This window comes from Athene cunicularia (genome assembly GCF_003259725.1).
Source record: "Athene cunicularia isolate RWA chromosome 12 unlocalized genomic scaffold, athCun1 chr12_part1, whole genome shotgun sequence".
Lineage (NCBI taxonomy): Eukaryota > Metazoa > Chordata > Aves > Strigiformes > Strigidae > Athene > Athene cunicularia.
Genome location: NW_020799116.1, coordinates 11283386 through 11310500, shown reverse-complemented (window position 1 = coordinate 11310500; position 27115 = coordinate 11283386). Strand labels below are relative to the sequence as shown.

At 41.4% G+C, this 27115-nt stretch overlaps 1 protein-coding gene across 4 annotated transcripts in view; it reads right to left on the bottom strand.

Annotated features, from left to right (window-relative positions):
- The window catches only part of CNTN4 (contactin 4), a 299396-nt gene that overhangs the window by 72811 nt on the left and 199470 nt on the right, over positions 1 to 27115 (bottom strand). For all 4 annotated transcript variants that reach the window (XM_026857402.1, XM_026857405.1, XM_026857404.1 and 1 more), the window contains exons 6-8: positions 11462 to 11665; positions 4204 to 4306; positions 3402 to 3586 (exon numbers count right to left, since the gene is read on the bottom strand). In XM_026857402.1, coding sequence (XP_026713203.1) covers positions 3402 to 3586; positions 4204 to 4306; positions 11462 to 11665 — 492 coding nt within the window. The remainder of the gene's footprint in view (positions 1 to 3401; positions 3587 to 4203; positions 4307 to 11461; positions 11666 to 27115) is intronic.

The following is a 27115-nucleotide window of genomic DNA, read 5'->3' as shown; positions in this document are numbered from 1 at the left end:
CTACCTGTTGCCTCTTATCCTACACTCAGAACAACCTCTGGGTTGCAACTCTCTGTCTGATAAAGGAAGATCTGACTGAAATGGCAGTTAACATGAACGAAGCAATGACCACAACGATAATAAATAAGCACCTCCTTGTTGCTGGTTTTATGAATGAAAAGACAATGTCTTTTAAAATTAGCTAGCTCCAGTAATCTGTACTTCTGCCAAAACAAAAAATTGTCGCTGTTGCTTTTTGTTCAGCGTGTAAACCTCACCCTCGTGGAGGGTTATGAAATTTAAAATTTATGAGCATCCAGATTAAAAATAGAATCAGGTCAATGGGAGTGCTTCCAAAACGCTGCGGATCAAAACACACAGCTGACGGTGTGGTGGACCCTCGCTGCCAAGCTCAGTGGAAGAGCAGGCACGGGGAGCAGTGGTGTCGGTGCAGCCAGCGCCGTGGCGGGGACGTGCTCCGGCCGTGCCGACACTGGGGACCTCACCTGCCACAGCCACAGGGGTTTAGCTGGCACAGGGTCTGCATGGAAGAAGCTGCAGTCAGGAACGCAGCATGATGGGCATTTATGACTGCTAAAGGAGGGTGGAAAAGAAGAGGTTTTGCAGTTTAATTTACTAATTCTCAGGAGCTAATTTGAGGTATGTGGTATCTGGTTAGGAATGGAAGACCGAACAAGAGACTTACAGCAAGAAAACAAGTGATATGTCGTTCAGAGTTATAATAGTCAAGGAAACAGGTATAAGTCACTGTAATTGCATTAACATTAACATGTTTTCGATCATGAAGGTCTATCTATCAAGTAGGACATACAGCACTCAGAACAAATGCTTTTGGAGAGCAATAAAACACAGCCTGTTGCAGGAGCTCACAGCACAGAAAACGGAAGAAGAACAGATCTTGCACGTTTAATTAACCTTTCCTGCTGCAACAAGAATGTCAAACAACTTCAGTGTCACTGATATGCTAACAGAGGAAAAAATAAACATTGATACAAGAATGAAATACAGCAAAAGTCAACCTACCCTGACAATTTCCAGGAGCACTGAAAGAAGCTGACAACAGAGGCAACACTGGGTTATCTACAGCGAGCAGGCAAATCTGAATTTAATTTTTTTTTTTCTTCTTTATTTAATGTTTTATTTTACACTATGCAAAGAGGCAGATAACTGGGTTTAAAGGAGTCATGCCATTAGAGCCAGATGGCGATCTCCAGGGCACGCGCCGTGACAGAGCAGGTCACTGCACCTAGGTGGCACGTCTGACCACCCGTTATCACATCCCCTGGAGCATTCCCTTCTCCAGGCACCAGCCCCAACCCACCAAAAGCAACCTGAAAAGCTCTGCCAACATTACAGTTGTGTTTTAATAATGACAAAACACTTCGCAGCTTTAGAAAGAAAAATGATTAAGGAAAATTTATTTCAGCTTCAACTATCCCTATAAAATGTTTACAGTAATTTGCTTTACCTAAAAAAATTTCACTGCCATGTGAAACTTCAGAGCCTAGCTTACAGAAGACAAGTGGGTTTTTTCAAGAGAAATGTTTTCAGTATTAAATGGCTGCAAACAGAAGCTATCCTTGAAAACTGAATACTTATAAACCAGTAACTCATCATCCTCAAGACAACAAGGATGATATTTTAGTCAATTATCCTTAAAAGCAGTAACCAGCAGAGGTGGCAGGCTAACACCTCTCCATAGGGAACTCCTCTGCTCACATGAAGAAAAGTGGATGTAAAGATAGTTCCCAGCATCACACAGAGGAGGACACTCCTCTTCCCATAAAATCTTTTTCTTCTTTGCTGAAATGCCACGTTGAGTGTGAAAACCAGCACCAGCCATGGTGGCAGCTTTTGTGTAGGATCTGCAGTCCTCCAGCAATGGGATCCAGACTGGTAACTTCATTACAGTAATTAGATCATAACTTAATATATGCTATGGTGGGAGTATACCAAAGGCTCGATTTACTGCTTTGCAAGGAAGGCAGCTTTGACCGTGGGTTGAGCAAAACTATACAACTGACGAGTCTTTTCATTTACTGTCCATGTGGGAAAAGTCAGGAGAAACATGCGTTGTTTGGTAAGCAGAAAAAGAAATCTTCAAATCTTTTAATTAAAAAAAGAAAAAACAGTTTGAAGCAACTCCAACTTCTCTCCTTAACACGGAAGATTTCACTTTGTTCTTGCTATTTCAATTCTATAATGTTTTCTCATTTTATATTTTACTCGATTTTACAAAGTGTTCACTTGAAATGGAAGCCCCAAAAGTTCTGATTTCTAAATGAAATGTGTTTTAGAAATATCTCCAATTTTAAAGCATCCCTATATATGCCTTTTTAAAAGGAAATAATTACATTACTCACCAAATTCAATCAGTTTTGCCAGGAGGGTTACTTCCCAAACTCTTTTTCTGCAGCAAATTTACTATAAATCAAAAACATTCTTCTAATCTCTGGAGTTCAACCCAATCTTCCCTGCTGACAGAAGTTTGGCCCTCAGGAGCATTTGGGGGTGAAAACACTGAATTCCTCTCCATGTAATTGATAAAGATTGACACTCTATTATGTTCCTGAATATGGTAACAGGGCAGCAACAAACCAAAGATTTTCATGACTGTGGGGAGGTCTCTGCACACCTGCTTCCAGGGTACGTAACCTGCAGCCCTCTACCCTCCAAACAATATCAAACAGAACCAAACCAACAGCCCATTTGTACCATCTCCTGGAAGCATTTAGTTTGCTTCGCAAGACGGAGATGTTTCCAGCAGGAATTTGGGGATGGGCAGACACTTCTATCAGGATTGGAGGTACTAATGCAACTTCCACTTAACACCAAAGGCCTATGAAGCTGAAGTTTTACATTTTTATGGTGCCTAGATAAGTAGCTGTGATTTCAGTGTAAGAGCAGCAGGTATAGAAAGACTTCGGGTGAGGAGCACTCTGCTGGCTCTGACAGGGTTAAATCCCAACTTGCGAGGCTTTGCAACCAGTGACCCCTCTTGAAAGCAGTCCTTAATTGGTTATAAGCAATTAACATTTATTAACACAAGCTGGGGCAGTGCATACACAACAAATCCCAAGTTGTAACCACGATAATGCTCCACCAGAATACCTGCTTTGCCCTCACAGCCACAAGAAGGCAAATGAACCGTTTCCAAGTGTTTTCTGCACGTTACCATGCCAATGTCCTTCCAGCAATGTGCTGTTGTTCCAACTCTGATTCTCAATTAATATGCACCATTCAGACAGGTTTTATTTCAAATTACACCCTTTTTGAAATGTGCTGTTTGTAAAAGACAGTAATTTAAACACCACCCCCCCCCAAATTACTTTCTCACAAAATATTTACTGCATATTGCACTTGGTACAATAAACCCCCCTGAAAGCAGACAGTCTGCTTACCATAAAACGTCAGCTGTCCTCGTGCCACATTTTTTCCTCTCACATTTTCAGCTACACACTCATAGAGTCCAGTATCTTCTTGCTGGAAATTTGGGATTTCAAGAAGTCCACTTGATCTGTGTCTCCTGGCTTTTCTGGGTATCTGTTTCCCATCTGCTCTCCTCCAACTAATCGTAGGAACTGGGCTAAATAAGAAAAATAAAGCAAAATAAGACTCTCAGAAAAAAGCTATGGGTTTTGTCCTGATAAGCTTTGGTCTGATCAACTTAACACTTTTTCATGTTTGAGGATGATGAAGACATGGTCAGAAGACTCTGGCAGAGGATCTGGAGCAATTTCATTATAGGTGGCTTTTATATAATATAAATATATATGTATATATACCAGTGGTGTATCACATAGTCTTAAAACCAGGAGACTATATTATTTTGACAAAGTTGAATATAGGGTTCTGTTGTGACAATAAATCCATTTTCCTACCAGTCCCACATTTTGATTTTGGAAGTGTTGCCAGTATCTACTGGAGAAACAAGAGATGTGCTTTAAGTGTTACATGAGACCTCAGAACAGAAGATGCACACACACATATCTTTACAAAATAAGTTACAGCTTCTCTTGTCCTTGGGAGTTTACATTTTTGGTGGGCAAAGCCCCTGCTCCCCAAGTCCTTTCTATGTTAGGAATGCTTGCAGTAAGTAACTCTGGCTGAGGAAAGTGAGTGATTAGGAAATCCTACGATGTTACAATACAGCACTATGAAAGCGAGAAGCTGGAGGAATAATAATAATGGATCTGAACTTACTTCCCCAAGGCAAAGCACTCCAGTTTCACCGTTGTTCCTTTTGCAGATGGAACCGTTTCTGGGAACTGCACTTCTATTTTCGGCTCATACTCTCCCATCACCCCTGTGAACATAAAATAGATGCTAAGGCTTGGTTGAAATTTTGCAATAAATTCGCAAGTGTTCCCGTGCTAGCACAGAGCTGTTCTATACATCATTACTTGCCCAATTAATCCATTCATTTTAAACATGGCCTGTTTCTAACAGCCGTGTAGTGTGGGCTCTTTTCCCATTTACTGCCAGAGGAAAATCTGAACCAGCGCTCCACACCATCTGCCAAAGATTAAAATTCCTTCATGGCTCTGTTACTTTTTGCTTTTGAATATTCAGGATTTTTGCAGGTAACTTGTAAAATAAGGAAAGTAATAACAAGGGAGGTTCACCACCTTCTAGAAAATGAAATGTGGAACAAATAGCCATTAGAAAAAGTTTTAAAAGCACTGGAGCTAATCAAGGCTTCTCTTAACTTCAAGGATTGAGATGTGCAGAGATCATATACTCTTTGGGTAATTTCTTTATTTTTACTGCCCCAGTAAATCATGTTTCGTGGCAGCCTCTTTATGAAATTGTGTTTAAAAATTTGTGCACATAAAAAGGCCATTATACTCGTGATAAATGGCTACATTTCCAGTCACTGTACTGTCTTAAAACCGGCATATATAATTTCACCAATAGTGATTATCAGCTAATTGATGATTGCAGTTTAAATCTTAACTGCGCAGCGCTTCCTGGACGTTGGCCAAGCGAGGAGTGTGCGGGATGTGAAGCAGGAGCGGTGCTGGATCAGACCAGATGAATGCCACCAGTATGCACAAATACAGAAATGAAACGGCTTGAGTAACAGGGAAAAGAGATAGCACAAGTTCACAGAGGTACTCGGGTAAGTCAGGGCTGCTTACAGTGACCTGTGATGGCAGTGCTGCTTTTTATCCCTCTGCTTCGCAAAGAGGATGCAAGAAAAGCCTTTTTTCTTTACTTTCTCACAGAGTTTTAAAGCTGAAAATGCTCAGTATGAGGCTTACATCAAGTCTACCTTTAGTTGCTGATCTGCATATTACCTGTTCTGGTGCAATAGCAGGTTACGTCATCTTTCCTCCAACCCATTAATTGTAAATAAGCATTGCTGCTACATTATATAAAGACTAGTTGCTGCACGACATCAGTCATCAAAATTAAATGCATTTATTAATGATACAAATACTCCCTCCATAGTCACGTCCAGGCCAGCACGTACATCAGTAAACTCATGAATTTGTGTCAGCGCTCCAGCATTTACATATTATACAAACAGGAATGATGGGGCATGCTACTCGTTAGCCCTCTGCATGTTAACGCTGCCACCCTGAAGGGCTGGAAGTGTCTTTTACAGTTAATGTCATGGAAAATCCTCTCTTTTGATTGTGACTTGATAATCTTGCCTAAATTTCTCCAGACTCTGCACTAAATGTTTGCTGGGTGAGCTTCAGCCAAGCCAAGAACAGCTACTGCCCAGTGGTGTCCAAGGGCAAGGCTGGGTGTGAACATGTGGGAGCAGCAGCACTGTTTTGCTGATATTAGAACTTATTGAGATCTTTTCCCAGAAGAGTATTCCACGTTCTGCAATACAGACTGAAAATTTGACAGAGGAAGAGTTTTTGAGGATATGCTTCCCATGAAATCCTGATAGGAGTCAGGCAGCTGCCTCACTTTGGAAGATGCTGGCTTTCAGACTGGAGACTGAAGAAATTATGGTCTCCATCACCCTCCTCGAGATGGCTGAAGACCTCCTTGGTGCCTGTGCCACTAGCCACCCCACCACAGCCCAGGGGCATAAGCAGAGGGGAAGCAGCCCCCCCCCAAAAAAACGCTCTGCAGGCTCTGCTGGCAGCCAGACGGAGGGTGGGAGATGACATGGTGGCCAAACAACATGGGAGAAAGGGAGCTGGCTCAAGGAGCCACCTGCCTAACAATGGGCCCCCTACAAACCAGTCCTCAACAAGCAAAATCCAGGAGAACGGTTCCTTCTCCTGCGCCTCCTCCACTGCTGAAGCAGGAACTTGGTCCCCCCCTTAGGGAAAGCAGGCTGTAAAGTATCATGTGACACTAACAGGCTATTTAGGAAATTAAGGCAGAATGTATTATTAATAAGTTATTCATCTGACAGAGCAGGAGACAGGAATGGGAGGAAGGAAAAATGGCTTTTTTTGCCTTCTCTTCACTCATCCCTTTTATTGTTCCCATCTCTTTTGCCTTGGGCAGGGACTGGAGAGCTCTAATCCCAGTGGTAACACAACCCCAGACCAGGATGGGAGGCTACCCGGGGCCGTAGGACATCGGCTCCAGCCACCGTTACCCACAGCCCTGCAGCTCTGGCAACCACTGCTGCCTCTTCCAGCTGTGAGGGCAGCTGTTCTACCAGAGTTACTGCAAACTCTAACCACTTAAAAATCAGAACTTGTACCTAGAAAAATTGCAAGGCTCCTACTGCAATTATAATCTACATATATATATATGTATATAGGGTACGCTGTGAGTTCTGCCATCTCTGTTTTATAAGAGAAACATCAGTGCAGTTGAGATATCTCCATCCCAAATCCAAGACCACTGCCACACAGACAGTCCTTATTTTTTTTCTGCTGTTCCCGGGTGATTTAACATCTGACTTAGCTGTGCAGGTGGAAGGGATGGGGGGCAAAATAAAAGACTAAAATAGACCTTGAGTTTGTAGCTTGGAGAATGCTTCCAGAATCATGGCACATCAGATGCTCTACATGTTTGCATTTCAGAGGCTTTCGTATTTTTCTTCCAATTTCAAGGCTTAAAAACGTGCTTTTGGATGAAAGTCCCAGGAATTCAGAAGCAAGCTAATTTGTCTGAGGAGATGATATGCATTTCCTGACAACACCTGTGAAATGTTAAAGTTTAATTGGCCCATACAGCTGTCGCTGACGGTAATTTTATTCCAGGACTATTTCAGTTCTTTCCTACTGTTACTGTTTTAATTCTGATGTAAAGAATATGGAATGCATTTTAAAGAGAAGAAGTGAAGTACTGCAAGAGCGGTGGCTGGGAACACCTGGGTGCTTCTAACAGGCTTTGGCTGGTCTATGCTGCAGGGTTGGGATAGCCCAGAGGGTCCCAAAAGTGGGGGTGGCACCCGTGGGTACTCGCTGCCCTTCCAGGGGGGAATGGTGTAGAGACTGTGGCGTTGATGGAGACGGGGAAGCCAGACGACAGACACTTTTTAAATAAATGGAGGAGAAAGGGCTGCAGGTTTGTTCCCTTTCCTCCTCTCTTCCAGTCCATAGCCTGCAGTGAGCTGCCAGGAGGCTTGTCTGGCATTCAAATTGAATTCCTTTTTCTTCTGAGCTACAGTAAGTGCTACAGACCTCGTGGACACCTTACTTCAGGCTTTAAAATCTTTCTCATTCTTTGGTACCATATACATTTAGCTATTTATTATATTTCCCAAGATGGAAATAGCTCAGAGAGCCCTTTCTCTGCAATGAGAGGTACCAGTTGGTAGCGTCAGGACTAACTCCCATCCTTGTGGAACCCAAGCCGAAACCCAACCTCAGTAACTTGGGAAATGTAGAAAACCGTATTTTTTTTTTTTTTTATTATTATTTTTATTTTTTCCCCTTTCTATAGACTAGCACATGTGATGGGAAAGGGGTCGCTGCTTGTTACTCCCAAAGACCTGTGCTGGAACATGGGTGCACATTTCAGGAGGACAGGTCTCAAACCATCAATGTGCAGTTTTGGGGACTGCTGCACTTACATAACATTGTATTGAAATCTTTTATCCACCTGCACTGCAAGCATCCTTGCTGCCACAAATCTATACAGCTACATAAAAATATTTAAATGGGGGTGACTGCATGCTTTAGTGGGAGGGAATTAAGAGGGAGAGAGGAAAAACATCCTTTTCCTAGAACACACTGTACTTTGTACACTGTATTTATCATCAGATAACCTCTGTCCACAGAAGCAGGGAGTCTGAGCTCACACTGACCACGACAGCTGCCTCGGCACGGTCTGTTCCTACCACCATCCTGTAACCCTCTCTGATATTTATCTCTCCAAGGAGGAAAAGCTGTTTGAGGGTAACTAATGGGATAAGAGGCACCTTCTGCTTCCACAGCACAGCAACAGGGGAGGAACTCGAGTCCTGTCAACAAGAGCATGTATCGCTGGTTACAAAAAGCTGCTGCAAAGAACATCAGGAGATCTCTAACTCCAGAGCCTTGCAGCTGAAAACAAGCAAAAGAGAAGTACAAAAGGCACAGGTGGGGAAAGCAATCTGCCTACAGGATCTGATTTCATTCCCTATGCCCGTAACTTTGTACAGATTACAGCTCAAAAGCCTGGCATTGTAGAGCAAGCAGCACTTTAAAAAAAAACATGCTGAAACGCTGTTTTTCCAAGATGATTACACTCAAGTAAAATAACCACGACAAAGATGGCAGGTATTCCACATAAAAAGTCTAAATGATTCATGACTGAGTCTAAAAAAAAAATTCTGCCATAAATTGAAGAAGAAATGTGAAAAGAAACCTCAGGGTTCTGGCGGGTGAGATTTCAGCCGAGCGCGTGCCGTCCTGCATGCCCAACTGTTCATCAGTTCGAGGAGCAGTTTGAATGCTGGCTACAGTAAGGGTACCACCATGGGATTCATACACTGATCTGTTAAATCAATTCAAATTCTTGATATCGAGCAGCACAGGGCCAGCCAAGCTGTGGGCATCTGAACTCTTCCTACAGCTCTGAAATTGGGATTTCTTTAAGTTTTTGAGTGAGAGATTATCATCAGCACAAAAGGAAAGAGTGTTCTCTTTAACTCTCTTCAACTCAGTATGAAATAATTAAAAAAAAATCCCATAGGTGGTATTCTTGGTCCTATGTGACCAGTATTCCTTCTGGATGTTCTCTTACTCCACCATTTGTTTCTTGCAAAGTAATGGGGTGATGTATCAAGTACAGGGACCCAGAATTCATTCTGCACGACAGCAAAAATGTTTTGCAGTTTAAAAATAACTTTGATTTTTGAGAAAAACAGAAATTTCACAAGGAGATTGTTGTAAAGTACCCAGATTCTTTTTGAATTCACAGAAAGTATTTTAATATGAAGTCAACCAGGCAATAACTTCAAAACTTCTGGCAGTAGATAATTTATTGAACTGTACTGGAGGGGCTCAGGCTGACCCGTCTGGGATGCCTGTCCTCCAGCCCAGGGCTGAGGGGCCTCAGAACTGCATCAACCCCCCATAACTTGGGAGCTGCTGGGGGGATTAAGGACCCCCCCCACTTCTTCTCCAGAGCTGCACGAGGGCTCCACCAGATGCGGCACCTTGCTGCCGGCCCAGGCGGCAGCCAGAGGAGCAGCTCTGCACATGTAAATTAATTGGGAGAGGTGTATTATGAATTTTTTTCCACTTAAGTCACTAATTGAAATTAAATGGAACTGAAACATTTAATTGTTGATGAGCTAGCCTCCGAGCCTACTAATTTAATGATAAAGTGTTGTAAAGAAAATAGCATGTCATATATATTAAGTTATGCTGGACATGTCAGATATGAATACAAAAGATAAGACACATCTGCTAGTGGAAACATGATGTTTGTCACATTTTATTCCCTTCTGTTGTTCATGCTTCTGAAGCAACATATATAATTTCTCTTCTCCAGTGTGATAGTGTGTTATATTTGGGTTTTATAGGGTTACTCTATGTGGAATGAAAAATTGAGACATGTAGATTTTTAAAATGAAGCTTGCCTGTACTACTAGGGCAATCTTATTTTAAAATACACATTTAGCCTGTGTTCGGCTTTCAAGCACTGCCATCTTTGGCTCTATGGATATGACAGCACCTTCCTTGTTTAACTCAGGAATGTATTCCCCAGCCCCTCAGAGGTTCAATTAAAGTTTCATATCTTTAATAAACAGCAGAGTGCACTTCAAAGGATCAGAGAACATTCCTGTGAATTACCTCAGGAAGGCAATCGGTCCCTGTAAATAAAGCCGAGTGTGCAGAGGAGCGATGCACTGGGGTAAAGCCCTTGGCGAGGCACTTTACAATCAGGCTGCCTAGCAATCATCCCACCAGCATCAGCCCCATCTCAGAGCAGAAGCCGACATCAAGCTTGATTGTGATAAATGGAAGCACTTTCAGCTAGGTAAGGTTTGCATAAAAGTCCTCTTAATGTAATACTTAAAAATATTTCTTCCTCAACACTGAAAATGTTAGTATGAGAGAAATTTAAATATTCCTCTTTATCTTTCATACATTAGATGGCTTACCCTGGACTCAGAGGGACAGATTTACTGGCACCGTGTTTATAGAAACGCAGCCTTTGCTATAATGGAGAGCAGATCTGGCACAGACCTGGAAACGCAGCCGTCTTCACCTCTGCCAGCCTAACCGCGGCGCTTCCTCATTCCTGACAACGTTTCCAAACTCCCTGTCTGCGGGAACCATGTTGATGTGAAAGGGATGGCTACGGTCAGGAGGCTGGCAGCAACCAGCCCGTATTTTATGAGCAAGGAATTTTTGTCAGATGGCACTAGGTAACAATGGATCTTCTAGAAGTTTCTAATAATTAATTTTTATTTCTGGAACAAATGTCCTAACTATTATCCTTTAAACAGACAAATTTTAATTATTTTAAATTGTAAATTAACATGCAAATTTAGTTTTCTTATCAACTCAAAAATGACGATGATACAAATCAATTGTCTGTATAAATTTAGAAATCCTCTTTTGGTTTCTTACTTTTTTTGTATTATTCCACAGACTACTGAAAATAGCACTAATTCTGCTGGGATATACAGCGTGAGCTAACAGTTACCGAAACCACAAAGTGCTTTTGTTCACTTTTGGGCTGCATAAAATGAGCAAAACTAGTATATCCAAACCTAAAATCTATTTTATCTCCTGTCTTTGGCCAAGTATCACCAGGTTTTTCTTTTATAATTATTGCCGGATATCGAGAGTTGTTCCAGTAGTGGGAAGAGAAAACTTGGCCACAGCATCATAAACCCCACCACTGTCTATGACTATGAACTGTAGCTAGAGCAGAGGTCTTGAGGCTCACTAAATCTCTGTGAAGGGGAAAATCTCTCCGTTTACTCTGATATAAATATTTCAGTCCATTTCTTAATTTCTGGGCGACAGCCAGTCAAAGAAAACAAAGCAAACTCTCCAACCCCAGCTCCCAGTCCCCCTCCTCTAAGTCCTACCGTCGTTCCTGAGGATGAGCGGGGTCGGGGGACCCAGGACTCTGCTGTTGGTCACCGTGTTTGTCACCACGCATGTGTAGTTGCCCACGTCCGAAGCTTCCACCTTCGCGATGTACAGATTCCCAGTCTCTTGCGAAACGAAGCGGCGATTGTCCTGGTGTACGAAGGTCGGGTACTCATTGAAGATCCACGCGTATGTGAGCTCTAGAAGCACAAGGTACCACCAGCATGAGTGACAGGAGGCACACCCTCACAGGGCACAGTCCATCCCAAGCTGGAACTGGAGCCCTGAAGATTGTTTTCTCCCTGTCCCTTTTGGTTGGGGAAATTGGATCTATCACAGCCCATGAAATGATAAAAAGGTTAACATTTACCAAGTTCTCATCTTTATGGCTGCAAATATAAATTTTCAACTGTGACACTTCTGAGCCTGCACACAGATCTAATATTCTTCTTGCTGCTTCAAGTTCTTCCAATCCAGAATATTTTACAAGCATCTCACCTTTTTGTCATGAACATTTCAGCCTGTCTCATGACTCTTCTTTTATTCTTTCTTATTCTTCTTATTCTTTCCTTTAAAGACAGTTCAGAGGGGGTTCTGCCATGTTATCACACACTGTACATTTCGTTTCTTTGGAATTTCTGAATCAGCAAAAAACTGAACACTAAATTAAGCAACTATAATCTTCTATATGACTAATTAGGCAGTGCTCTGTGCTTTTTAAGGCATCTTTGGAAGTTACTTGAGTAATAAAAAAATGAGTGATGCCGCAAGTGGTTGCAGAGTTTCTAAGTGAGGTTAATGCAACATAACCCTATTATATTTGCCTAAGACTAATGCCCAAACACCCTGAAAAGGCTTGAAGAATTACAGTGAACACAAGATTGCTGTAGTTTTCTAAGGGAACTCTAATTATACTAAAAAGCGTATTCTTATTTTAATACTCTGATGAGTCATAACTGTAATTGACCTCAACTACCATTAGGTACTTTGGAAAATATATTCTGCCCTCATGTTTCACTGTTTACATATATAAGAGGCTGAACGTAGATTGTTGCCTTTTATTTATTTCTTTTTAACAACAGGATTATAAAATGCCTGCTTAGACTTTTAGGAAGATATGATAATTATGTTTATGTGGGAATATCTAATCATCATATTTACACATGTGCATCTAATTATAACTAACCTCATGCTGATGTCAAGAGGATACTCAGAGCAAATAAGGTACTACTTCTTAGCTGGCTTATTATCTTCTGCAAGTAGTTAAGTTTTGGGTTGTTTTTTTTTAAAAAAATTTCCTCTTGGTGAACAATTATCTTGTTCCTCCAGAAGCATCCAGCAATAGGCAAATAAACCTCACTGCCCTGGAGTGCACAGAGGCATTTAAATTTGAGTGAATCTTCATACAGCAGGTTTCCACCAAAGCCGCCTGAGCTCTGCAGTATGACAGTTTTTTGCATGGACTGTGGAATGGTGAATTGACCACACGTTCCTCAGAAAAACACAGAACTGGGAGGGTCTTTCTGGATCAACACCCCTTGTCCCACCCCATCCTTCCCCAGGAGGTTACGTAGTCCCATACGTAAATATACCCTAGAAGCAGCAACGTTTTTCTTCCTACTTTCTGTTGTAAGTTGGTATTACTTTAATTGCTAAGAACCCTCTAATTTCCAGGTTAAATATTTTCATTACTAGTCTATAGCTATGTGCTTCTGGGCTAATGATGCCTTTAGCTTAGAGGGTTCTTGTCTCTTCGGTGGTGAGAGCCATCAAGAGCCCTTCTGCCTTCATTTTCAAGACAGGCTTTCCAATCTTCTAATCGCTGTAGTAGCTTTTCCTAGCCTCTGCCTTAACTAAAAGTCTTGCCTATTTGTGTCATTTGAGCTGAGTGCCAGGTTGGAAACCCTGGGTAAGCAGGTCACAGGAGAGCAGGAGGCAAATGTAAAATTGTGCAAAAGTGGAGAGGTCTGATCAAAGAGAGCCCCAAATGGGGATGATCTGGAATTCCTCCACACACAGGAACCCAGTGCAGGGGTAACTAAAGGACACCTACTTCTAGAGTGCAAAATGTCAAAACCTCCCCAAAAGCGATCTGCAAACTCTATTAATTTGGCTACATAAAACTGAGGAACACGACGAAGATCTGATATTACAGCTCTGCCTCCCTTTCATTACAACAAATCATTGTCCAGAAAACTACAACTGCCTGAATTACACAGCCTTAGGTATTAGGAGCACTCTGTTACTGCTATATAATATTTTAAACAACTGGATAATTGTGTCGCTCTCTCAAATAACATGGGACTAATGGAACACAAAGCACAGGGAATAACGCAGACTGAAGCATCTATAAGTGCATCTGCTTGTGCAGCAACATGTAAAGAAATACTATATCAAACTCACTTTGATTTCCTTAGAGATCCTAGTGCAATATTTATGGCTTTTCAAACTTGACGGATTTCTTTTGATAAGGTTTCACATGCTAATTGCTCTGGAAGTGATAGACAGTTCACATCCCATAGGCAATTTGTAACAACTGTGTAAATAGACACTTAAAATACAGCCTGAGATGGCTCCTGGTGACTGCGCGTGATTGAAACATTTACCGAAGTTACAGACACAGAGTCTTTCAGTACAAAGAATGAGCAGGAACAGACAATTCGTGGTTCTCTAATTGCACATTAGACTCTATGTCCTTGAGGAATTTACTACAAAATTCTCTTTTCTAATTTGGGGCTCTTTTCATGTAATTTTGCCTAATTTACAACACTTTTAATTTCTCCTTTAAAGCATTCAATAGGTTTCAAACACAGAATATTATCAGAAGATTTCTGACACATATTTGCTGTTTTTAAAGAGAATCAGAAACTCCATGAGCTGCAATCCCATTGTCAGCTGCAGAGCACCTGCCTGGTCCTCCACTGCAAAGACCTATTGATACTGTCCTTTTCTTCATCGCCCTGACGGCCTAGATTTCCATGACAGACCAGAATGAAGATTTTTGGGTGGCAAATCTTCACTTCTGAAATGATTCTCAGCAAGGACAGGAGGATGGATAAGTTACTTGTGCATTTTTGGTACAGATGGTCTATGCACCCTGGATCGAGCCATCACAAGTTGGAAGACATTCAACCCCCAAACTTTTCTTGCTCTATTGACTACATGAAAAGCCCATTCATCTGCACAAATCCATGCTGATGGGTTACACACCCCTGGGTATTTGGAATACCCACACTACCATCACAAGCACATGCTAGAAGAAGAAAAATGGATTTCTTTTTGCCAAAAGATTACAGGTTTTTGTGCACAAGGTCTTAAGTTGCTAGGTATTTGCTCTACTGGTCCAGAGCAAAGACAGAGACAGAGCATCCTAAATTAATTAACACCACTCACTATTGCAAAGAAACCTGTGGAAAATTTGTGCTTGTGAAGAGCAGTGGAGGTAACAGGCATGTTAGCAGAAGCTTGATTTGACTTTGGTCGATATGGATGGTGGGAGCGATGGGAACAAACACGCCGAGTTGTGAATCATTCCCAGACCAGAGACGTGGCAGGAAAGCCCATGGCACACCAGCAGATCATTAACCTCTTCACGCTCCTTCCCCTGCCACTGCAGTAGAGGCTTCCAGGAGAAGCTCAACCACATCAAGATAACACAGTACACTTATTAATATTTATGTCTCTGAGCTAGTGATTGGCAGAAGAACATGATAGGCATAAGTGGCAGGCTGGCTCTAAGCCTCAAACATTCATCTGTGCAACATCAGGCAGGAACAGTCTTGATTTCTTGATTCAAAGCTCCATTGACAGACTTTTACTCAAGTTGCTATTTGCAAAGTTGTTTTACTTAAAAGTGTGCGGCAGCAATACTAAAAAAGGAGCCAGATGCCTTTTTCTCCGCTCCTTTTATCCTTTTCAGAGACTCTCTCACAGTGAACAGTGAACCCTGATGCTCAGGCCACCTCTGTGTTTCAGGACCAGGTGTACTAACCACAAACACATACTCTGTGTCACATACAAATATCAGTGAGCATTTAAAAATAGAACCCAAGGCCTCTGTCACTATCGCATGGCTAAATATCATGGTTTAATAAAATTTAGAGTATTCAGCAGTTGCCATCAACTTTAGCAATTAAAAATGAAATAAATTATTCAAGCCACTTGAAGATAGATTTAGGAGGTTGAGGACAGGCTTTTTTTCTGGAGAAGCTGAGCCCGCAAGGGTGCTGCTGCTGAGCCCAGCGCCTTCACTCACCCTGGGGAACATGAGACATGCAAGTAGTGGCAGTTGCATCACTTTGCCTTGCTGCATAATTTTTTTTTTTCTCTCAGCAAAGTATGCAGCCCTCAAGGGTTTGCTTTTCCTGATCATGTTCACATCTTGTCATTTTTCTAAAGCATTTGATGATAAACTCTATTAAAGTGTGAGTCTCTCCTGTGCTGACCCCTCTGCTCAAGACAAGAAACAAAGCTAAAGACACTGCAGATTTTAAACTTTCTCTAAATTATAGCAAGTGGTGACAAAAAGTTACTGAAAGCTGAACAGAAGTTCTGCTGTGGGTAATTATTATAATTAGACAATATGGTTTGCCAAAATAATGTTATCTGGTCTTCTGTCTTGTCACATGCATAATATTTTGTCTTTGCCTCGTCTTTGCCTTTCAGTACAAGAAACCTTTTTTTTTTCCTTTTTTTTTTTTTTTTTTTTTATAAGTCTCTTCCATAAAGTCAGGGCTGCCACTTAAAAGGGTCTCTGTAGCTATTATAGGAGAACCTATTAAAACATCAAGATTATGGTAACCATAAAGGCGAATAGAAGAATGAAATTTTGAAATTAGTATTAGCCAAAAAATGGGAATCATTTATCATTTTTAATAAGAACAGTGTGGTACAATACACTATTATTTTTTATAGGCTTTACTGAAAGTTACAGAGATTAATTCAATCTTTAATGACTCCTGTAATTTCTGTGTTATCACCTACTATGTCATTCTCAAGTTGGACAGGTGGGAACTGTTTTTCAGTGTGAAACAAAATGCAGCGTTTCCTGTAAATCTTGTTGCACATAAATTAGGCTTCATTACACATGGCAAAAAACAAATATGAAATTAAGGAAATTAAGAAAATCCTCCCCCCTTCCTAACAGTCCCAAACAACCCAAACTGTAATTGCAATAGAACAGCATTTTGGAAGAGCAGGACATAATTCTGAGACATTTTGAAATGAAAGGGGAAGCCCATCCCAGTGTATTAACAACGACAATTTAAATACTGATGTGGTGTATACAGCTCCATGAGTTAGGTTTGCACTTTCCTTGATCATGCAGTTCTGTAAAATTCTGCTTGCTTTTATATTATTTCAAATGCAATTTATTGTTAAGTACAGGAAATGCTGAAGTTCTTCTGTTTTACTCCAGATCTCTGCTTTCCCTGTCACAGATGGGGCCCTTCTGACATCAGCTGACAGCAGTAGCAAAGTCATGCAAAGTTTTTCCTGGAAAGAAGCTATTCCCTCAACTATTGCAGTGCAACCAGTGGCAATGAGGAACTGGATCTCACATCCTGCTTTGATATGATTTAGTACAGGTATGTTTCTTGGCTCAGTGGCCATTACTGTCTGTGCCTGCCACAATACGGGTTTCCATTAGAGAAGCTGATGCACACATAAGCCCAGTCTTTCTTCAGCTACCAGCATTTGCTGCACTCAGGCTAGGAAGTGCCAAACGTCCACACCTGTTATTTATTTTATGTATTCAGATACTATAACAATATATTGCCATACAACACCCCAACCATACCCCATATGCTGCCCCCCATCCAGTTCATACAAGTCATTCACATCGCAAAGTCGTATCAAGTTTGGCCAAGACGTTAATTTTCACTTATATAGAAACAGGATAATGTTGCCCTGAAGGGAGTGAGGGAATAGCCTGGCCATCTGCAGCTCCAGACACCTGCAATGAAGCCTGGAGTGAGACTTCTTCACCCTGGCACATGCAGCCAACACCCCGTTAATTCCACTTTCATATACACCTCTGTGACCCTGCATGGGCCTCAGTGGGTGATGTCTCTGTCAATAGCAACGTTGTATAAACTTCATAAAAGACTGATTTTTGGTGAATAATTTGTAGATGGTGGTGGTTTTTTTGGGTTTTTTTTGGTCTCTGGTTGCTTGCATTCCTTGGTGTTCAAATTTCCCTTAAGTGGTACTAACAGGGTGTTTTGATGGTTACGGTAAATGTGGGCAACGATAAAGCGTAACTGATTATCTGATGAGTGTCCTGCAAATTCATTCTGTATTCTCATCTTGCTTACTAAATTTTGCTGTCAGCTTATAGGGGACATTCATAATTTCAAATTTCACTGCGATTTGATTAAGCAATCAACATCTGTAGCCCCATGAATAACAAACACAACGCGAGATGGAAAGGAGGCTCAATGCACCACAACCTGCTGTCTGAGAGTGCACTGGGGAAGAGGAAACAGGATTATCAGGGAAAGACGAACCCCTGGCACAATGTACCATGAATGTGGCCCTGCCCACCCCCCCAGGGCTCCTCTCCACCCATACCAGTCATCTGCTGGCAACTGCACTGCAGTTTCTGCAGTTTTTGACCATTTTTCTCTTTCACACTTTTATTTTAACAGTAAAGCTATGTGAATTATGCACTGTACACATTTTTTTTGTGGGCCTACAGACCATTTCATTGCCCTGCTAGCACATCAGATCAATTTTTTATCTTCTCCTCTTAAATAATTTCTGAATAATTTAAAGAAATCAACCTGGATGGAACCATCCCTTGGTAATTCTCCCCTTGACTCCGTCCACGCTCTGCCACCTCCATCACACAGTGCTGCCCAGCTACGTCACACCACAGCTCCTGTGCCTCGAATGCAGGTTTTAATAAAAAGAATAATGAATAACAAACAAGATTAATCTAAAGTTAATAACACATTTTTGGATGAACCCTCATCTATGCTAAACCTGACGATGCAGTTACTCAGCAGCCAGCCAGTTAACCGTTTACACACAAAGAAATGTGCTGTCCTTGCCAGATGGGACAGGAAAGAAGCATGTGCCCTTCATCTTTGCTAATATTAGTGAATTGGTTTGCAGATTTTGACTTGGAACAGTGTGAAAAAGCCACTGTTGTCTATAGTGATATGGTGATGATGGGAATCATCATAAAGACATGAAATCACGGAAGACAACAAACAGACCTTAAGAGGTCAATTCTCCAACCCGAGTCATGGTAACTATGACAACTTCGAGGTTTTTTTAAACTTTTTCTTACAATCCATTGACAACAGTGTACAAATTCAGATATGGTCTAACAGGGTGCAACACACACCAGCAAGGAAATGGGACAGCACCACAGGCTGCATTGCTGGCATCTCCTGACCGTGCACTAACAGTAACACAAGTGGCCCCTTTCTACGTGGGGGAGATTATTCTTGTAAATATAACTGTGCCTGTGTGTTTGTTAGTGCTGGTTTATGGCAACAAGAAAAGATGGATACACATGTACATGGCACGTACATTAATGAGTCAGAAGTGTGTAAGAATGAAGAAAATGTACAAATCAGACCGGTTCTGTGTCAGACACATCCTCACAAGCAATTTGCAATGCATGCAGGGTTGTGGCTGCTTCCCAGACCCTTGACTCCATGCTTGCCCAGTATACAGAGCTTCACCTATGGGTAATTAAAAAGGTGAGAAGTCTTCATTACCTGAAGGCTAATCAATAATCACCTGTATCTGTTGCATCTCCATTTTTCTGTATCTCTAAAATGGTTAAATATTTGATGGCTAAATACAATTGACCTGGCTTATCTCTTGCAAACAGCTTCCAGCCTCAGTCGATGGCTGGCTATGCTGGCTGCCATGGCACAGGGAACATTAATGATTACTGCACTGTGTCGCCGGGGATTTCGACGAAATTTTAACTTGATGTCCCCTCAGGGAGAAAAATCAACAGAAGCCTTTATCTATGACTGAATGGGAAATGTTATGAGATGGGAGCCCCGTGCTGTTGTATTTTAACTGTAACTACAGTTAAATACGCAAACTTAATTCAAAAATGTCTGATGAGCAGCAGACATCCTCCTGCACTCCCACTGATCCAGCACATGGGCTGGCTGGTTTTGGAAGAAATTATATGGTTTTTCTGTCTGACAATCTTCATAAACTGTCTTATAGACATTTACAGCTCAGCCTGGTCTTGCCTGAAAAGAAAATCCACAAAACAACCCAACCTGTATTTGTCATAAGGGCTTATGATACCTTTGGGGGACTAGGTTCAGTGTTGACTGAAACTGGTGAAACTTGCCTGAGATTAGATTTGATGCCACTTAGTTTCATGCATCCCTGGTTTAAACTTAAATTTTTGGAGTTAGGCTCAACCCAGCAGTGACCCAGCTGCTCTTGGACCAGGCTCTGGGGAAGGCTCAGTCCCTCCAGCCATACCCCTTCCCAGTGGAGATGAAACCTTGAACTGAATCAACCAGACACTCAGAAAGTTTGGTTGCTGGGTCTGTCAAGAAAGATACTGATGCATTAAAGAAAGGAATTATGAATTGAAAGCTTACTTCTGCTAAGGAAACTTCCTGGGAAATTATCAGATAGGCAAACCTGGAATGAAACACCATCACCCCCCAGTAAGGATTACCCACAGGGAGTCACGGCAGCCAATTTACAGCGAAATAAACCTTTAAGAAAAATCTTACCAATCATGCAATGTAACATGCCATGTAACTACATCAAGCCAACCTTACAAAAGAGCAACAATGCAGACAGCGCTCACAAGTGGGTAAACAGATATATATTTGCTACAACCTTTAGCCCTACTAATCACTGTACTTCTGGAAGCCAGGAGATGCGTGCTTGGTGTCCTGTGACACTGATTCACACCTAGATGATTTCACAGTTTTTCCCACTGAGCAATGTATAGATCTGTATGACGGTCTCTCTGTTTGTAAGTTGATTACAATGAGGAAATTCTGGTAAAAAAAGAATAATAGCTTGATATGGTCCACAGAGTGGCATAAACATCCTTCCAAAGAAACACTCATCTTCACCTGACAGCCAGAGAGAAAGTGCCTCTGTGGCAGATACTGTCAATAGCAAGTGGAAAAGAGAGGAGAGATTGGCCACAAGAAAAGATAAAGGGGGCTGGACTGAAGCTGCTAATTACTTATGGGCAAATATCAAATGAGAATAAATATGCTGTAAGCTGGGCACGTGCATAAATGATGCCTTACAATGATTTTTAATTCTGCACTGTATTTTTGCTGTGCGAGATTCAATTGTTGCTTATATTTTCCAGGCTTGTTCTACGTAAAGTGCTACAGATATCACCTTAAGGAATGAGTCACAGATTTAATCCGTCAGTTTGCTTTCCGTTTAAAGTCAGAGAGAGTTAGCCTAAAAATCTTTTTTTTTTTGTGCACTTGCTTTAGTAAAGCTAAAGGTCCCTGGGCTTGTTTTAGAACATATTTCAATGTGACCCAGCTAATCCTTTAATACCAGCTTTCACTACCTTTGATCAGCCTCTTACTGTAGCTATAAGAGATTAGATCAAACCTTTAAAAAAAGAAAGTCGGTTGCAGAGAATTTTCTTACTGCCATGAATTAATATTATGATCAACTCCAAGGCTGAAATATCTGGCCAAGCACTGTGGGTGGTATGTCCTTCACAGGAGATCTCTGCACAGACAGGCACCACTATGTGATGCTATGGCACTTGGCTGAAGTACACAGGAAAAAACATTCTTTTCACGTAGTTGATAGATAAACAGTGTTTTGATATCTACTAACATCATGATTGCACATTTAGACATTCTATATGTATCAGGTAACAGAAAATGCCAAAACCAATACTCCCATTTATTTTCCAACAAAATATCACCCCCCATAGGAAGGAGTGCTCCTGCAGCCAGGACTATTGATGTAAATGAAGCAGTATATGCTTCTGGAAACCCAAATTTGATTGCAAAAGTGGAGATACATCAATGCTGTGTTTGTGTCAGCAACACACTTTCTGCTACAACCATCTCAAGGGAGCTGAAAGTAAATCAGCCTCCCTGACCGCACCCGAGAGCTTTGTCTGAAGAGGCCAGCTAAAGCTCGGTTTGGAGGGAAAGGGTGGTGGTGGCCACATGATTAGCAGAGCCTGGGAGCTAGACTCAGATCTCTAATTTATTTTATAAAGAGATCACAATATGTTACAACTTTCGATAAATGCCTATTGACTGAATCCTGTCAGATGACAGATTTCAGTCATGTTTAGCCAGCCCTGCGAGCTCTACCCCCTTTCAATACCATTTCAATCTTCATTTAGAGATGACTGCAACTGAACAAGAGAATAAACCACATGACTAGCTCGCAGATTATTTCTTTTTAAAGATGTCATGAGCTGTCACTGATAAATAAAAAATCTATTCATGTCATGTTCCTTATTATTTTGGTATTGCCAAGGTCTTGTTGAGCCTCTTCTCTTCTAGGGAGGGTACCTCCCTCCGGGAGGGCAGCATGTGTCACAAACCCCAGGTCCTACCTCACTGCCTGTCGGTGACAGTCCAGCTGGAACACAAATGTGCAATGGTAGGTGGTTGGGAGGAAGCTTGCAGTGGTGCTGACACCAAAGGTGATGAACGACATCACAGGAAATTTGGGTCTCAGTGCCTGTGCCAAGGTCTGTTCTTGACTTCGACCTTATTTTGCAACTCTCGCTCACAAAAGCTGAAGTGTGGCAGATCACACACACCAGCCCAGGTGCTTAAATTAGAGTAAATCTAAAATTATCTTGGCATTTGTGGCATTGGAAATATTTGTAATTTCATAAATTTCTCAATTGAAACAGCACTGCATGTTCTCCGTGCTGTCAGAAATATCAAGCTGAAGCATTCCCAAATTCAGGAAGAATTTATCCTTATTACTTATCCTAAAATATGTTGATAAAACTGTGCACAAACTGAATCAGCAGTTTTAGAGAAAGGGTTATGCCAGATTAGTTTTAATCTAATCAATTTCTATCTCCTGAGAAGATTTTTACTTCTTGCTTTTAATAATTTAAACAGTGACAGTGGCATAGTATAAAAAATAAATGATCAAGATGCACTTTAAGTAGAAGTTACGTCTCTCAATCACTTCTTATTTAAATGAGAGTTTCATATGCCTGATTTTAAGTTTAATGAAACCCATTTTTGCTGAACTGTAATAATCTTCAACACGTGGAACCAGATGGAGAAGAATTACTCTCTCCTGCAGCTCCCAGAGCTGGTGAGGAAGCCCCATGTCTGACCAACCCACGCTCTGTAATGCTACTACTGAAAGAGATACCTTGAGTGAATTTGGGGTTGTCAAGAAGAAATGCTGCCAGGCTGCTGAGATCTGGTTGCAGATTTTGGGAGCATCCCTCCACTTCTCATGAGCTCGGACCTGGCCTTGGAGTTATGCTGCAAGGCACTAGGAATTGGCAGGTTTGGGGAAGTTATTTTCTGGTTCTTGGCTTGAGATAAGTCACCCAGAGGATTTTTGAGCTCAAGAGCTTATACTCTGGAAACCATTTTAAAAATGTTGACACTTTGGGCACGGGAATTTGACTACTGTATGGGGACGTGAGAGTGGCAGTCACTATTAAGAGGAAGAATTGATAACAGATTCAGATATTTTTGATGCCACACCATTTGCTCTCCTCTTGGCCTTCCCATCTCCCATACATCTCCAACACATACGCTGCATCCTCTTCCAATAAGCAGTACCTAGACAAACCCTGTTTGAATTTCATCTTTTCCTATGCCAGGAAAGACACCTGTGAAGCGCTGAGCCCCAGCCTGCAGGGAACACCACCCTACTGTGGTATTTTCCTGTCTGTTTGGAAATCGAGCCTTCCTTCCACCTCCCACATCCTGCAAGGGGAACCATCCGTGCACAACATGGTTTAACACCTGCTCTGGCGTGGACTTATTCATGGCCACAGATGCTTTGGGGTGTCCTGCTCCCACACGGACTCATCCACAGCTCACAGTTCCTTCGACTAGAGTTCACACTGGAGTTCCAGCCTGTACCACATCTGCCAACACCAACGCCACTGCCGCATTCAAATATGTCAGAAGCATCATTGACTAGTGCTATTACAAAATATTTCTCTGACTCTTTCTTCCTTTTCTTTCCCAGCCCTGAGGGACAGTTCACCTGCTCATATTTTTGCTCCAACCTTTGGAGTAATCCATGAAAGGCTGATCAATGACCTTGCAGCATTCTGACAAATAGCTGAACCAACCTGCAACCAGCTTAGCAGATTTTTTGCTTGGTTTCCTAGAGAAATGGAACTTTTGCAACCACATTGCCCATCCATCTGTGAGATATGCCTCTCTAAATTAGCTTCTCACTAATTGGAACCAAATCTGACCAAGCAGCAAAGGCTTATGAAGACATTAAGACAGGAGAGAGAGTGAGAGAGTGAAGAAACTATTAATACTGCAATAAGAAAGAAGGGGTAGTTCAGCACTTTGGCAATCTGCTCGGCAAAAGGCAACTACCCAGTCCTGGGCCAATGAGTTGTCAAGAAGCACATTTTTAAAAAGCTCAGGGCATACACACTGGGAGAAACTATAGGAAGATAAAGGCTGAATATTAAGGTGACTGGAGTGGAGTGGAGTGAGGACATAAAAAGTGAAAGGTTACCTGCAATGTAAGAAATATGGCAGGAGAAGCATTCTCATCCTAACAAATACAGGAAAGTAACAGAACTTGTAGGATTCAGCTTTCTCCTCCTCTGAAGATTTCATATTAATGGGAATGCACCACAAGAAAAAGATCTGGTACCAAGAAGCTGATTTAACACTTAAGGGAACATGTGCTTCAAGGTTCTTGCCCAAAGCCATTCCGAATTTCTCATCCAGCAGAAATGCTAGATGCATTCATGCAGCAGCATAAATGTTGCAGAGCAGGCAGAACAGGCTGATGCTGCCTGGGCAGAATGAAACAATCCCCTGCTTTTAGGTGGATGTTAGGTGAAAACGTCCTTGCTCTCTTTGGCTATGAGCTATTTCTAGAGTAATTTCTTCCCTTTCCGTTACCTCTTTTCAAGGTTAACTGTTTTCCAAATTTTTAACATAAACTTTGCTTAATGTTTACTGTAAGGACACCAATGGAGAATATTACAAATGTTTGTTCCCATTGTTACAAAAATGGCTCTAAACATTTGTTAATAAATTATTTTCATAAGTGACAAATGAAAAGGCACTATGACAGTTTTCAAAGAGAGAGAAACAACTGAAAGGTTGGCAGTATATAACGGAGAGTAAAAGGGCACAAATATTTAAGAACAAGTGAATAAAATTGTTCCAAAGCCCTCCCTGCCACACAGAGCTGCTCAGGGAGTGAAAGCCCCATACACTGATTCTCTGATGGTATGAAAATACCTGATATTTGCCTTTTCCCTTCTGCACTGCTCTGGTTAGTTTTCCCAGTTTTTCTCCCCTTTCTCACTGTACTACGCAGTGAGGGCTGTATAAGCACACAGGGGAATACAAGATGTGATTTGCCAAATAGATTATTTATGAGATAAACCCTTCAAACCATTCATCACATAATGGAGGCCATCAGCCAGACTTACAGCCAAACATTTAAAAAAAAAAAAAAAAAAAAAAAAAAAAGGAGAGGAAAAACTGACCAGACGAGTAAGCACACACTAATCATTTTTCTGCAGAGCACAGAAGTGGTCTTAGCACCACTGTAATCAGTAAAGTGTTTTCTGAAAACATGTCTGGTGTCTACACTTCACTACCTACTGTACAGCATGAAAGGCTGAGATTGAGATGAAATCAGAATTGCCATCTCTTCTGTCAAATACTAAAATTTAGTTAGTTCTAGTTGATTAAGCTGTGCAACAGAACTAAAAGTTCTCCTAGCTACTGGGAAAAAAAACAACACCCAACACAAACAGGCAGGAAAGAACGAGAAAACATGAACACATCCATTATGTGAAAAGATGTGAAAATAATTCTCTGTCAACATTTCAGCTCACAGACACAGACTCCACGGCTGTGTTTCCAACAGGAGTAATGGCATCAGATGGGAAAGAGTTATTTGAACAACTGAGCTTTAATGAATGTCCTCCTCTTCGGGAAGATGGAATTTCACAAACACATTGAGAACATGGGCACTGCAGAGAGACAGAAAATTTATTTAACTCTTGCCTTTGTTCAGTCAGAGAGTTCCCAGACACTCAGGAAGGTCACCCAACTCCACAGCAAAGAGCAGAGGGACAAGGTGTCAGGGGAGTTGAGGTTCAGGGCTAGAAATCGTGCTGGGAAGGTTCAGTTCCTGGGTCTCCTTAGAGGCCCTAAGCAAGGAGGCAGGAGAAGACACGTCCTGTAGAAACGTCAGCAGGTTTCCATCTGCATATCTAAGCACTCTGCTATCTAAAGAAGCTATCAGCCAGTTTATTTCTTGCATGGATTACTGAGATAAATTAGGAGTGAGAATAAATATGATACAGATGTGATGAGTGGTAGTATGGGCTACAGACAGAGAGATCTCAGAATAAGACATAGCTCTAGGGAATGCAAAGGGAACACAAAATTTAAATAACCAAGTAACTGAGAGATAATTTTCACCAGTTCTCTGTGTACATTCACCATTTCTCACGGCACTTGGAAATCTCAGTCTCCAACTCTATAGGGTTTTCCCACAAGGGAAGGCAGGCAAATGTCATGAGAACATTGTGTATATACATCTTTCTAAAGACGAACCAAGAGAAAGTCAGGGCGGGGGGGCAAAGGAAATCCGGAAAGACAAGTTCATTTATCTCACCAAAGAAGGGAGGGGGAAGGATTTAGAGACTCATTTGTTCTGCACGTATACGGGTATGCTACCAGGCTGTCAAGGATAACATGCTTACCTTTCTACAATTGTATTTTTTTAATCTCTAGATTCGCAATGAAATACAGGAGGTGTTAGAAGGTATTTGAAAACTGTTGTAGTTAAAATATTAACTAACCCTGCTTTGACTATCAAATAAATCTATTAAGAGTGGCAGCTAAATGATTCAGTTCCTACAAACTTAAATTAAGAGAATTATTTGGCACAAAGGAATATTTTGGTCTTAAAATTGGAGATAAAATCAAAAGGACAGTGACCTCCAAATACTTCCCAGGCATAACCTCTATGGAACTCAACTTATATTCAGGTCCCTGAGAAACAGAAGTGAGTGTTTGTTTTGGTTTGGGGGGCTTTTTGTTTGTTTGTTTCAGATATTTTTATCTTAACAAATAAATGTATCTTGTCAAATTTGATTACCAATACTGAAAAAAAGCAAACAAGAAAAGCTGAACTGTTCCCACCTAAGCTCCTCCTAGGTTTTTTTTTTGTTTTTTTTTTTTTCTTTTCGTCTTGTCTAGCAACTACAGCCCAATTACTCCTACCTACAGCTCTTCTGAAGAGTGACAGCAGATGGTATTGATCTAGCAGGGCTTGGAAAGTGTAAACCAATGTAGCATTGTTTTATGGCATCCAAATTATAGAGCTCACCCTAAGACATGCTGAGATACCTTAACTAGGCTCATCAAAAAAGGAATATAAACTTCTTGATGTTCCTCCCATTTCCAAACCCATTATTGCGGGTGTTACTGAAGAATGCCCAG